The sequence below is a fragment of the Pseudophryne corroboree genome, chromosome 1, assembly GCF_028390025.1.
Source record: "Pseudophryne corroboree isolate aPseCor3 chromosome 1, aPseCor3.hap2, whole genome shotgun sequence".
NCBI lineage: Eukaryota > Metazoa > Chordata > Amphibia > Anura > Myobatrachidae > Pseudophryne > Pseudophryne corroboree.
In genome coordinates, this window is record NC_086444.1 from 91571632 (window position 1) to 91585429 (window position 13798).

Consider the following 13798-nt stretch of genomic DNA (forward strand, 5'->3'; position numbering starts at 1 on the left):
CGACACACACGTACCGACACAGCAGCCACACAGGGAATGCTCTAATCGAAGACAGGACCCCCTTAGCCCTTTGGGGAGACAGAGGGAGAGTTTGCCAGCACACACCAAAAGCGCTATAAATGTATATAAACAACCCTAAAAGGTGTTGTTTTTGTTATAAGCGCTTTTAATATATAAATATCGCCAATTTATGCCCCCCTTCTCTTTGTTACCCTGTTTCTGTAGTGCAGTGCAGGGGAGAGTCCTGGGAGCCTTCCTCACAGCGGAGCTGAGCAGGAAAATGGCGCAGAGTGCTGAGGAGAATAAGCTCCGCCCCCTTTACGGCGGGCTTTTCTCCCGGGTTTTGAGAAATCTGGCCTGGGTTAAATACATACATATAGCCTTAATGGCTATATGTGATGTATTCTTTGCCACTAAAGGTATTTAATATTGCTGCCCAGGGCGCCCCCAGCAGCGCCCTGCACCCTCCGTGACTGGTCAGTGAGAAGTGTGTAGCAACAATGGCGCACAGCTGCCGTGCTGTGCGCTACCTTCATGAAGACTGAAGAGTCTTCTGCCGCCTGTTTCCGGACCTCCGATCTTCAGCATCTGTAAGGGGGGTCGGCGGCGCGGCTCCGGGACGAACCCCAGGATGACCTGTGTTCCGACTCCCTCTGAAGCTATGTCCAGTAGCCTAAGACTCCAATCCATCCTGCACGCAGGTGAGTTGAAAATCTCTCCCCTAAGTCCCTCGATGCAGTGAGCCTGTTGCCAGCAGGACTCACTGAGATTTAAAACCTAAAAAAAACTTTTTCTAAGCAGCTCTTTAGGAGAGCCACCTAGATTGCACCCTGCTCGGACGGGCACAAAAACCTAACTGAGGCTTGGAGGAGGGTCATGGGGGGAGGAGCCAGTACACACCATGTGATCCTAAAAGCTTTCTTTAGATGTGCCCTGTCTCCTGCGGAGCCGCTATTCCCCATGGTCCTGACGGAGTCCCCAGCATCCACTAGGACGTTAGAGAAAATACTTTATTAGCAAGCTCAGGAGAGCTCACTAAAAGCACCCAGCTCTGGCCGGGAACAGATTCTAACTGAGGTCTGGAGGAGGGGCATAGAGGGAGGAGCCAGTGCACACCAGTAGTACTAAATCTTTCTTAGAGTGCCCAGTCTCCTGAGGAGCCCGTCTATCCCCCATGGTCCTTACGGAGTCCCCAGCATCCACTAGGACGTTAGAGAAATTGTAAGGCAACAACTCCATATGTCTCTTGGAGTCGGCATCACTTGACCACTGTCGGGTCCATAAGACACGCCTAGCAGAAATAGAAATAGCGTTTATTCTGGAACCCGGTAAACTAATGTCTCTTTGAGCATCCCTCATATATAAGACAGCATCTTTTATATGCCCTAGGGTCATTAAAATGGTATCCTTATCAAGGGTCTCAATATCCGCTGATCATGAATCTGTCCATGCTGCTACAGCACTACAAACCCAGGCCGACGCAATAGCCGGTCTGAGTAACGTACCAGAATGTGAGTTAATGGACTTCAAGGTAACCTGCTTGCGGTCAGCAGGATCCTTGAGGGTAGACGTATCTTTGGATGGAAGCGCTATCTGTTTTGATAAGCGCGTCAAAGCTTTGTCTACCCTAGGGGAGGATTCCCACCGGATTCTGTCCTGCGACGGGAAAGAATACGCTATTAGAATCCTTTTGGAAATCTGCAGTTTTTTGTCTGGAGTTTCCCACGCTTTTCCGCATAATTTGTTCAGCTCATGTGAGGAGGGAAAGGCGACCTCAGGTTTCTTTCCCTTATACATGTGTACCCTCGTGTCAGGGACAGGGGATTCCTCAGTGATATGCAAAACATCTTTTATTGCGATAATCATATATCGAATACATTTAGCCACCTTTGCTGTAATTTTGCATCATCGTAGTCAACACTGGAGTCTGAATCCGTGTCGGTATCTGTGTCAACTATTTGGGATAGCGGGTGCTTCTGAGACCCCGAAGGTCCAGGCGACATTGGGACAGGCATGGGTTGCCTCCCTGACTGTACCCCAGCTTCAGCTTTGTCTAATCTTTTGTGCAATAAATTAACATTAGCACTTAAAACATTCCACATATCCATCCAGTCAGGTGTCGGCACTGCAGACGGAGATCTAACATTCATACACTCCCCCCTCCTCCTTAGGTGAGCCTTCAATCTCAGACATACCGACGCATCACACACACAGGGAAGCTCTTTTCTGAAGACAGGTTCCCCACCAGGCCCTTTGGGCCCCCCCTCTACTTTAAAACCCTTCTTTCACAGTGTGTTAAGCAGGGGAGAGTCCGGGGAGCTTCCTCTCAGCGGTTCTGTGGAGAAAAATGGCGCTGGTGAGTGCTGAGGGAGAAGCCCCGCCCCCTCGGCAGCAGGCTTCTGTCCCACTCAAATTTCTCAACAACATGGCGGGGGCTCTTTATATACATGTACAGTGTCCAGCTGTACATGTATATATCTATATATGCCACAGGAGAGGTTTATATTGCTGCCCAGGGCGCCCCGCACCCTTACAGTGACCGAGGTGTGTGAGGTGAATGGTAGCAATGGCGCACAGCTGCAGTGCTGTGCGTTACCTCTGTGAAGATCAAGGAGTCTTCTGCCGCCTCTGATGTTCTTTTCCTCAATACTCACCCGCCTTCAATCTTCCGGCTCTGCGAGGAGGACGGCGGCGCGGCTCTGGGACGGACGGCTAGGGTGAGACCTGCGTACCGATCCCTCTGGAGCTAATGGTGTCCAGTAGCCTAAGAAACAGAGCCCTGAAACTCAGAGAAGTGGGTCTGTTTCTCTCTCCTCAGTCCCTCGATGCAGGGAGTCTGTTGCCAGCAGGCTCCCTGAACATAAAAAACCTAACTAAAATGCTTTCTTTACAGGAAACTCAGGAGAGCTCCTTAAATGCACCCAGTCTCCACTGGGCACAGTATCAAACTGAGGTCTGGAGGAGGGGCATAGAGGGAGGAGCCAGTGCACACCCAGAGTCAAAGTCTTTCTTAAAGTGCTCAAGTCTCCTGCGGAGCCCGTCTATCCCCATGGTCCTTACGGAGTCCCCAGCATCCTCTAGGACGTTAGAGAAATGGTGATCCACTAATACATTAACACAAATGACGTTTTTTGCTAAATAAGCCTCCACGTACTCAGAACGCTTTCTAATTGGGTTGCATTAATTAGTCTGTAGAAAGCATGTGTTCACTCCTGGAAGCTTTGCAGAGGGACAACACCTAAGACATAGGTAGGTATAGTGACATGGGCAAATCCTATACCGGTTGTAGTCCCTTTGTCTGCCTGATTATGCACCTGCTCATTAATGTAAATATATAATCAGCCAACGGGGATCAAACAAAGTGCTTGGAAATCAATGCATAAAAGCATTCAAACACGGTCAAGTAGTTTTATTCCAAACATCAAAAGGGGAACTTAGGGGCCGATTCAGACCTTATCGCTGCTGTGCGCATTCGCACAGTGGCTGATTATCGATAGACTACGCATGCACCACAATGCGCATACATGTCGCCAAACAGGCATCGCCGAGCAGCGACAGGCTTGTGCGAAAATTTAAATTGCACAGCCATGTGCATGCGGATTGGCCGGAAGCGGCCGTTTATGGGTGGTAACTGACTGTTTTCAGGGAGTGTCAGGGAAGACGCAGGCGTTCAAGCATTTTCAGGGAGGGTGTGTGACGTCAGCTCCGGACACGATCAGCCAGTTATCATAGCACTGTAGAAGTAAGTCCTGGGCTGTGCACAGACTGCACACAGTGTAAAATAGGATTTTGGTACTTACCAGGTAAATCCTTTTCTTTGAATCCATAGGGGGCACTGGAGTACTCTTGGGATATGGACGGGCGTAGCCGAACAAAGGCACTGAATATTTAAATTTAGGACTCTCCCCCCCCTCCATATCCCCGAGTACCTCAGTGTACTCTCTCAGTGTTTTTTACTGAGCGAATCAGGAACGATATAGAGAGGTTGACAATGGAGAATACCTATAACATAACGGACAACAACAATGTTGACCCATAACCTTACTGTCAACTAAACAGTTGACACCATAACCGATAGAACTTTATAATTTGAACCAATCGGTGAAAATGTGTTACCATAAGCTCCTCTGAGCTTAATATCAATCAAGTAAAACTTGTTACCCTAAGCTCCCTTGAGCTTAAAACAACCCAGGTAAAACTGCTCTTGGTGGGCGTCCAGTGCCCCCTATGGATTCAAAGAAAAGGATTTACCTGGTAAGTACCAAAATCCTATTTTCTTTATCATCCACTAGGGGTCACTGGAGTACTCTTGGGACGTACCAAAGCTTCCCTCGTGGGCGGGAGAGCTGTTTGATACTTGTAACAGTAGGCAGCCCAAAGCTAGATGCTGATGGCGCCACCATTTATAACGTGTAAACGTGCACAAACGTGGTGCACATGAAGGCTATATAGCCGCGTTTTAGACGCTCCACGACCCACTGGGTCTGACATTCCCACAGAACCTGTGGGATGAGCTATTACTGACGTAGGCGATTGTAACTTAGCCTTAAAGTAAGCCTGACTTGTAGTCATTATTATTACCCAACTGGATAATGTCTGCTGAGAAACTGGCTAACCCCAGTTGGCAGTATCATAGAGAACAAACAACGGATTCATATCACGTACTGTTGACGTTCGGGACATATATAAACGCGTAATGCGTGTACCACATTCAGAATTCTAGAATGTGCTGTCCACACAGGAACCCCTATTGGCATATTGATGTGAAGAATACGAAAGCGTGATTCGTCCGAAGATCTGCTTTGTCATGAGAAAACTCAAATACGGTGGCTTGGAATACAAGGCACCCAAATATGAAAACAAAACCCTTGCCGAAGCCAAGGCTAGAAGAAAAATGTTTTCCAAAGTGAGAAACTTAATTCCCATTTGTTGAAAAGGTTCAAAATATGAAAACTGTAAGAAATCTGAACCCAACTTCAAGTCGCCTGGCGCTGTAGGTGGGATAAATAGAGTCTGAACTTTGATGACACCTTGTAGAAAGATGTGTACAGACGCAAATAGAGGCAAACGTCTTTGAAAATAAGTTTACCACACAGATACCTGCACTCTTAGTGCAGATCAACTCAGTTTTCCATCCCACCCCGTTTAACAGAATACGGGTAACTTGAAGGATGATGTTGGAAACTTCCGAGGTTTACAACCTATGTAAGCACACGAAATTTTGTAATAATGAGCTGCCTTAAGCGGCTTACTATTTCGTAACATGGTTGGTATAACCGATACTGTAATGCTCTATTTCTTAAGAGGGCGGTCTGAACCCTCACCCCGTCAACCGCAGCTGCGGTACATAGATAATAGGTACATAGGTAACTATGGGTAAACTAACGTTCCCTGATGTAACAGGTTGGACGTATTATGAGCGGGCCAAGATCGTGTGCAAGTATTCCTTGAAAATTCGAGAAGCAAACTTCTCCGAAACCCATGAGATACCACCAGTATGACTGTGACAAACGGTCTTATGATCCGTTTTGGCAACGGAGAGAGCAGCGGAAAATGGTGGAGCCAGATACACGATGCTGAATGACCACATGAATGTGAGAGACTCCACCGCCACTGCCCTTGTGATCTGTTTTGTACACATACTGAGCTTTTCTAATTGTGGCGAGATGCCATCATGTATACTTGAGGGTAACCCCCTTCTGTGGACTCACATATGACACACCTCTGGATTTAATGTCCAGTTTTCAGGATCCAAATCCTGACGGGTGAGATCCTCTGTCTAACAGATGTCCACTCACGGAATGATCTCTTGACATTTTCACATAATGGTGTTCTGAGCCATTGAGGATTTGAGTCACATGCCGCATTCCCATGCGGCTTCTTGGTTCTCATGCCGCATTGCCATGCGGCTTCTTGGTTCTCACTGGTTGTTGTGTATGCAACTGCCGTTGCCTTGTTTGACTGCTTAAGGCCAGCGTGAGGCAGGCATCAAAAATTTACATGAAACTCACGGTTGTTCCTCTCCACGGAAATCTTTAGTAAAAGGCGAAAGATTTATTCGTTCTGAAGAGAAACCAGAGTATATCCCTGGTCAGACTGAAAGCGAATCATGTATTGCATTGTAAAATGCACAGAGTTCTAGGACATTTATCGACCGCAATCTGTCGTGTTTTAGAACCTTTGTCGCTGATTTTAACTACAAATCCTGACCCTCTGCGACTGTCGTCCAGAGTATATGCACCCTTGTCCCTCTGTGGGAAACGCGAGTGAAGGGTGGCGAACTAAATTGAAAACACATCTTTATTCTTAATAGGTGAATACACCAATGTACCGCTAGTGTGCGTGTTTTGTGCTAATTACTAGATGTACATTTGTTCTTGCTGGTGTAGTAGGTAAAAGTCTTTGATTTTTTAGACGGAATTAGATGCGATTGTTTTCGAACTTGATCTGCTACCGCAGTATACCTTAGTAGCGCAAGTTAGAGGAACTTTGTTGAGACAGAGTTCTTATGTGAGATGAGCTATCATCCCATCACCACTTTGGTAAATACCCAAAGCGATAAGCAACGGTAGACATGAAATGGTTAATGGTTGTGGCGATTTGCAAACGCTAGAACCTGTGATGAACAAACCGGACTGGGTAAATACGCATTGTGAAGATCAAATGCAATTATGCAAATTTTGTGGCTCCAATAAGCAAATACTAACCGCAGAAAATCCATTTTCTAACTGTAGTAAATGACTTGCTGATTGATATTGCGACGGAGCTGTTTGGTTTTGCTCAAACAGAAGGGAATAAGTAACTGACTCTGTTGGCGTACTACTGCCTGGTTTATAAACCAGCAAAGACTAAATGACAACCTGCCAAACCGTTCGACAGAGGCAGTTTTGTACTTTAAGCTGTAAATAGCTGAGACATGTATGAGTTGAAGTCCTGAAACCTCGCAAATGTAACATGTAAAGACGCGCTTCCACAATTGTAAAAGAGGTCATCAAACCACTGGCTTGCTGACTGTAACGTCCTGTCGTTACAAGGCGTGACTGTTTCTTATAAAGGGATAAAACGCCGTTACAAGTATACTGTATGCGGTAATGGCTGAATATCATAAAGGGATAAAATACCGTTACAAGTATATCAAATTTATGAGCAAACAAGCTCTGGCCTTGTCGCGCTTAACTAGCGACAATGAAAATAACCGGCGTTAGCAGAAGCTTTACAGATATACTCTGCAGCTTCTTTTACCAGTGATCGTCATTGTTTCATACATAGATTCTAGTGACCCAAATGTATCCTGGGTTTTTATAATGTTTGACAGAAAATCATCTACCAATGGCGGATCGCGTCCTTTTGGAAACGATTATGTATGGTTGTTAAAAAGCCCCCCGCACTATCTGAGTGCTGGACTAATGTACCCTTCTCACTCGTAGTTATCTGTGTGAAATTTGACATAGAATCGTGCATTAAATTATAAGACCAGTGAAATAAACACTCTGGTACCCAAAGGGAAATTGGCCCTTTGGAAAGACTGTCTTTTGTTAGAGCTGGCGGAGACATTCCGAGACTCCGATGTTACCGCTCTTTTAATTTGAATTGCCAATGTTAACATAGGATTTTTAAAATTATTTTTAGTCTGCACTATAGCCCTACTCGCTATGTAGACAGACACCACAATAGGCAACAGACAGACACTTGCACGGCTTAATGAAGTTATTATGTGTCATATATATATATGTTATTGCTGAACAGCCTATTCATATGAAACTCAAGCTTGTTTCTCTCTTCGGAAATCTTTAGCAAAAACCGAAAGATTTATTCGATATGAAGAGAAATCAAAGTATTCTTTATGTGAAAAGCAGTTCACATGGGCATATGAAACCCGAACCAAATTCCTACTAACTTCCCTGCGCCTCTGGTGGCTTAGAGATGTAGGGCAGGAATGTTCTAGAATTAAGTAGAAATACAGATTACATGGCTAACTTATGTGAAACTGAACCAAAAACTTCCCACTAACACCCCTGCGCCTCCTTGTGGAGTATAGGTGTATGGGCGGAATGTTCTGGAATTATAACCTGTAAGAACAGCAATGATTAAAATGACCGTCATGCCATGCTTCCACTGAAAATCACAGGACAGGTTACCTGCTGCAGTGTTAATATAGGCTTAATAGCCTATTATACATTAAATATAGGCTTAATAGCCTATTCTACAGTTACAGGTCTATTATACAGTAAAATCCGTGCAGTTTACAATACATTATCTTGCAGCCTTATGCTTTAGCTAGCCTTCCAGTTATTTCCATTAACTGTTTAAACACTAAGCAGTCTCTTAACCCATGCAGCCTTCTGCTGCTATGGGCTTTACTCAACACTGCCTGCAGTGATGTATTATTTCCAATATATCTTATTCCCAAGCAGCCTTTGCTGCTGCTATGGGTCAATAACTTGTTTAAAACTGAGCAGTTTCTTATTTAAAACTGAGCAGTCTCTTAACCCATGCAGCCTTTGCTGCTGCTATGGGCTTTACTCACCGTCACCCCCCTGCAGCCGCGCTGCTTGTGATGTAGCTTTTAGCTTCTCCCTGTGCAGCGGCCGGAAGCGAGTGCAGGGAGCCTAGGAAAACCCGGGGAGCGCTGCTATATTGCGCCGGGGAGCCCTCCGGAAGAACGGGCGGCGCCTCATACAGCAGTGGCCGGGTGCAGCGCTGGAAGAGCGGCCGGCGTCTTTAGCGACGTACGGCCGCTCGGAGCTTTAGACACGGGTACGCAGAGTGGCTGCTTGGGCGGCGCTCGCGTACAGTGGCTGGGAGAGCGGCCGGCGTCTTTGAATGACGTGCGGCCGCTCGGATACGTTTCCAGTGGCAGAGTTCTGGTACAGTGGCTGGGAGAGCGGCCGGCGTCTGTGAGCGACGTGCGGCCGCTCTCTTCGTTCAGCGGGGTATCCTGCTAATGAGCGCGCTGTAAGCGGCGGGCAAAGCGGTGGTAACAATAAAGGCTTTCCCCACACAGCAGGGCGGCAGCGTGAGCTGACCGCCCTGACCCCCCACCATACCTTGTAGTGCCGCACTCTGTAAGCTCCGGCCAGATTGTGACGGGGCTTTCATCCTGGCTGTGACGGGGCTTCTTTCTGTAAGCTCCGTCCAGTTGCAGTAGGATACAGTGTCTGCCTGTGGCTGTGAGGGTGCTCTTTGTGAGGACCAACACGCCATGCGCTTAGCGCCTGTGGCTGTGAGGGTGCTCTTTGTGAGGACCGACACGCCATTCGCTGCCCGTGCAGCGGCACTATCCCGGACCCATGTTTTTCCAGAAACTGGGAAGGGATGTGCTAAGTGTAAAAATAAAAAATAAAAATAAAAAATAAAAATCCAAGTGTGGTTATACCACAAGCCAATGTTCGTGCTGTGAGCACCGAAAAAACACTGAGAGAGTACACTGAGGTACTCGGGGATATGGAGGGGGGGGGGAGAGTCCTAAATTTAAATATTCAGTGCCTTTGTTCGGCTACGCCCGTCCATATCCCAAGAGTACTCCAGTGACCCCTAGTGGATGATAAAGAAATATATTCAATGGTGAGTGAGGTGCGAACGGATTTGCAGCTGTCCGCTGACTGAGGGATAATTGTAGCACGCCGTACACTTGCACGGGCGAATATACACTCCCCTTTAGCGGCAACTATCTGAATGCAGGACAGCAAAATTAGCAGCCAAGCGCTCAGGTCTGAATCAGCCCCTTCATGCGATGTAAAATAATTGTTGGTGTCAGACAGGTGGTGGTTTTAGGAACTGCTGATTCTCCTTGTATTTGCACATACACAACTGTTTGTACATTTTACAGAGGATTGTGTGCAAAATATACATAACAGTGAGCAGCATTTCTGTGGGTGAAAGTGAGAGGTCAGAGTAGAATGGCCAGACTAGTATAAGCAGGCAGAAGGTGACTAACTCAAACCACCATGTGTTACAGTGGAATGCAGAACAGCATCTATGAATGTACAACAAGACAAGCCTGGGGGTGGATGGGCTACAGCAGCAGCAGCTCACACTGGGTTCCAGCTCCTGTAAGGCAAACACAAGCTGTAGCTACAGTGAGCACAGGCTCCCCCCCAAACATCCCCTGGTGTGACTATATTCCATTGACCTTCAGATGATAGGATTAGAATTGGGTGTAAACCTGAATCTATGGATCCAACCTGACTCGTGACCATGGATCAGGTTGGTGGTGTAAAGTCAAATGTTTTCTTTGCACCAACTGTGCATCAATATTGTTGTGGACCAAGTGCATCCCCTTTATGGCCATAGTTTATCCATCCTCCAATGTTACATCCAGCAGAATAATACCATGTTCTCGATCATATGTCATCTCAAGCTGGTTCCACAACGGTTACAATGATTTCAATGGCCTCCACGATCACCAGAACAGAGCACAGTAAGGATGTGGCGGAACAGGAGATTTGCAGTATGATTGTGAAGCCGACAAACCTGCGGCAACTGCGCAATGTTATCAGGTCCTCTTGTACCAGCAGCTTGTATATATTTCACATATAAAATTCAGGCTGTTTTGGTGGCAAAAGGGAAGGCTCTACCTAGTGCTGGAAAGGTGTAACCAAGAGGCCACAGAGTACATTGGATTGGGAAACCTGCTACCTATCCAACAGTTCTATTTCCAACACGAAATCAAGTACTCCAATGGTAGACGGACACAGATCAAGTGGGAAACTGCATCCACTAATGCATTTAGAGGTAGTGGAATATGGACATGAATATCTCGTTATAGATTTTCTAATGAGCACATGGACTTACAGACAAGAGACAACCAGAACTTCCAGACTTACCAAAATCTGCTATCTTCGCATTCATATGTGCATCAAGAAGAACATTTTCTGGTTTCAAGTCTCTGTGCACCACCATGTGCCTGTGGCAATAGTCCACACCAGAAAGGATTTGCTGGAATAAACGCCGGGATTCCTTCTCATCCAACTAAAATGAAAATCAGTATGTACAATGACCGCGGGAATTAGAGCAAAGAATCCTCAAACTTACACATTACCAAGAAAATCACAATATGAAACACTCTGTAAAGCTGGGTACACACTAGACGACAGGCAAACGATGCAATGTCCTCAAAAATTATTTCCCTTGTACTCCCGGACAAACGATCTAGTGCATATGCACTGTGCAATCTTGCCAACGACCGAAAGATATATTGGGGCAGATGTATTAAGCCTTGAGAAAGCATAAACCAGTGATAAGTGCAAGGTGATAAATTGACCAGCCAATCAGCTCCTATTAATTTACATATTGGAGCTGATTGGCTGCGTTTATCACCTTGCACTTATCACTGGTTTATCACTTCTTGATGCCTTCTCCAGGTTAATACATCTGCACCAGTGTGCGTTCAGTAGTTTGGTCGTTAAAGATACATCAGGTACAGTATATATGTAGGCAGAGCATACACACTGCATGTGCTGAACATCGTTAACACCATCCTCAGATTTAGCATGTAGGACCGACCAAAAGTCGGGACGAAAGACTTACGGGAGCACACAATAACTGGACGATTTATCATTCAAAAAATCATCTAGTGTGTACCCAGCTTAAGATTGCTGCAGTAGAGAACACTATGGTAAAGAAGACTACAGGTTCAGGATGGGGGCGCTAAACACAGTATACACAGTGTGCAAAGTTATAGCAGATGTACTAGGCTACAATAGAAAAGGTTCATGAAAGTAATCAGATTACATGAAGTGTTCTGCTCTTTATGTAATTACTGCAAAAGAACCCAAATGAATCTAATCGTTATGTATTTGGTTAAAGATCAATGCAATGGGCTCCGACATGGATGAGTGTTCAGAAGTAGCACCTTGCAATCACTGTACAGCAAGCGGACATGGCACATCATTTTTGTAATTACTAAGTCACTGTCCATAGTACAGGCTGAGTAAAAACTAGATGAAATCTACAAAGTAATTGTGTAAAGCTGTCCCGTCTCCTTAATGCACAAACCCTAATGGTTCCCACTGTGAGCGAGACAGTACAGCTATGAGGGGAAGACTGGCCGCTGGGCTAAGTATGGGAGTAAGGACAGAGCCGCAATGGGTGTGTGGGTGATCTGGACAAAGCTTCAAGGAAGGAGGAGGGTGGTCAGCATAGAGGGGACGAGGCCAGCCAGAAAGAGGCACAGCAGAGCAGGGAGCACAGACTGAGATGACCCAGCATATGCCTGGTCTGTAAACCAATATACTATGATAAGCACACATACCATTCCACTGTGTCATCCTGCTAATACAGATCCATTATAAGGGAAGAAATCATTATCTGCTCTCACCTCCAACATACATATAGAATACTAGCCCCAACAGATGGCAATGTGACAACACTTCAGGTGTTACACTATGGCATGCGCCAACACTTAATATTATTGATGCAATTCAATTAGTAACGATGACTGCCATGTGCCAGCCTCTCTGGCACCGCTTGACTGCCAACACTGCAGATATTTGACCATGGCCCATACAGATTTGCAGAAAAGTCTGTAATATCTGCTGTACTGTGATCACCAGATGCTCAGCTGCACATCACTATCACCTAATACCATCTAAACGTCCCACTGAGAGGCTATGTAAGGGGAAGACCTGGTTGAATCTTCACCGACCACCCGTACACATTCTGCAGCAGCCAGCAGTGATCAACGCCTGAACTGTTGGCAGGCGCAGTTAAATGCCACCCAGTGCGTGACATCAGTCACAACAGATTGGGCAGTGATTATGCACAACGCACTGCCCGATCCAGCTTTAGATATATCTGTAGGTGTGTAACCAGCATAAGAAAAAGATTTGGGAATAAACAAAAGACCCTTTGATACACTAAGAAAAGCTTCAGCTTACTCTACACACTAAATGTGTGACATAATACCTAGATTCATATAATAGTGCACAGACACGCCTTATCCAGTACACAATCCTGAGCATCACTACTTTCATCTACAGTTTGTCCTAATCTGAAAGCTATTACTCCATGTAAACAAAAAGGCCGACTTTCTGTATGTGCAATGTAAGCATATCCCACGTGTTCCGCATCATGTGCAAGAGGTTTGTCTGAACAGGGGGCAACAGCCCTGAAAACTTACCAGGTATGGGCCAGATGCAGAGTGGAAAGTAAATCAGGTGCATCTTGCGATGCGACCGACAGGTGTATGCCTGGCAATCAGTGCCCCTAACACTCTACTGGGTGCACATTTTATGCCTTGAAACGTCCACTCAGAACTTTACCTATGCGAGAAGCCCCATGTTACCCTCTTCATTTATAAGTGCAAATGCAATTTAAATGCACACGACTCAGCAATTCCCTAATTACGTAGTTACAACTCTGGCTCATCCACGTTTCTTCGTTACCATACAATAGGGCTACATTGCTGCAGAATCCAGTTACACTGCAACTTCTCATGTACTGTATGAAGAGTCTACAATTGGGATGTATTTAGGGTTTGCTTTCAAGGGGGTTGCCTTTATTGAGCCGACCCCTGACGTTTGGTAAAACACACCTGGCCCCTGGGGCCTCAGTTAGATACCGCTAAATAGCAGTGGATGTGTAAAGGTGGACAATCCCGATTTCTGGGTTTTACTAAACAAAATCTCCATGCTAAAGGCAAAGAAAAGATTACTTGTATTCCCTGGGACCAGACTAAGGAATGATTCATCTTGTGCCAGGACCTCTGATCCGTTGTAGGCAGGTAAAGCATAGCACTTTGACCATACTAAGAATGGCAGAATGTTAAGGCGATACAAGTGCTTTGTACACTGTACAA

The 13798-nt window shown here is 45.9% G+C and overlaps 1 protein-coding gene and 2 non-coding genes across 10 annotated transcripts in view; all 3 read right to left on the reverse strand.

Annotated features, from left to right (window-relative positions):
* Positions 1-13798, reverse strand: part of PRKAA1 (protein kinase AMP-activated catalytic subunit alpha 1) — an 89266-nt gene that overhangs the window by 42864 nt on the left and 32604 nt on the right. For all 8 annotated transcript variants that reach the window (XR_010243949.1, XR_010243951.1, XM_063961359.1 and 5 more), the window contains exon 4: positions 10827-10971. Coding sequence is in view for 6 of the 8 variants with exons in the window: in XM_063961359.1 (XP_063817429.1) it covers positions 10827-10971 (145 nt within the window). In the remaining 2 variants the exon portion in view is untranslated. The remainder of the gene's footprint in view (positions 1-10826; positions 10972-13798) is intronic.
* Positions 5970-6083, reverse strand: LOC134961166 (U5 spliceosomal RNA). Its single transcript, XR_010187860.1, has one exon. It is a non-coding gene; the product is annotated as a U5 spliceosomal RNA (small nuclear RNA).
* On the reverse strand, positions 7728-7838 carry LOC134932433 (U5 spliceosomal RNA). The gene has a single exon (XR_010179355.1). It is a non-coding gene; the product is annotated as a U5 spliceosomal RNA (small nuclear RNA).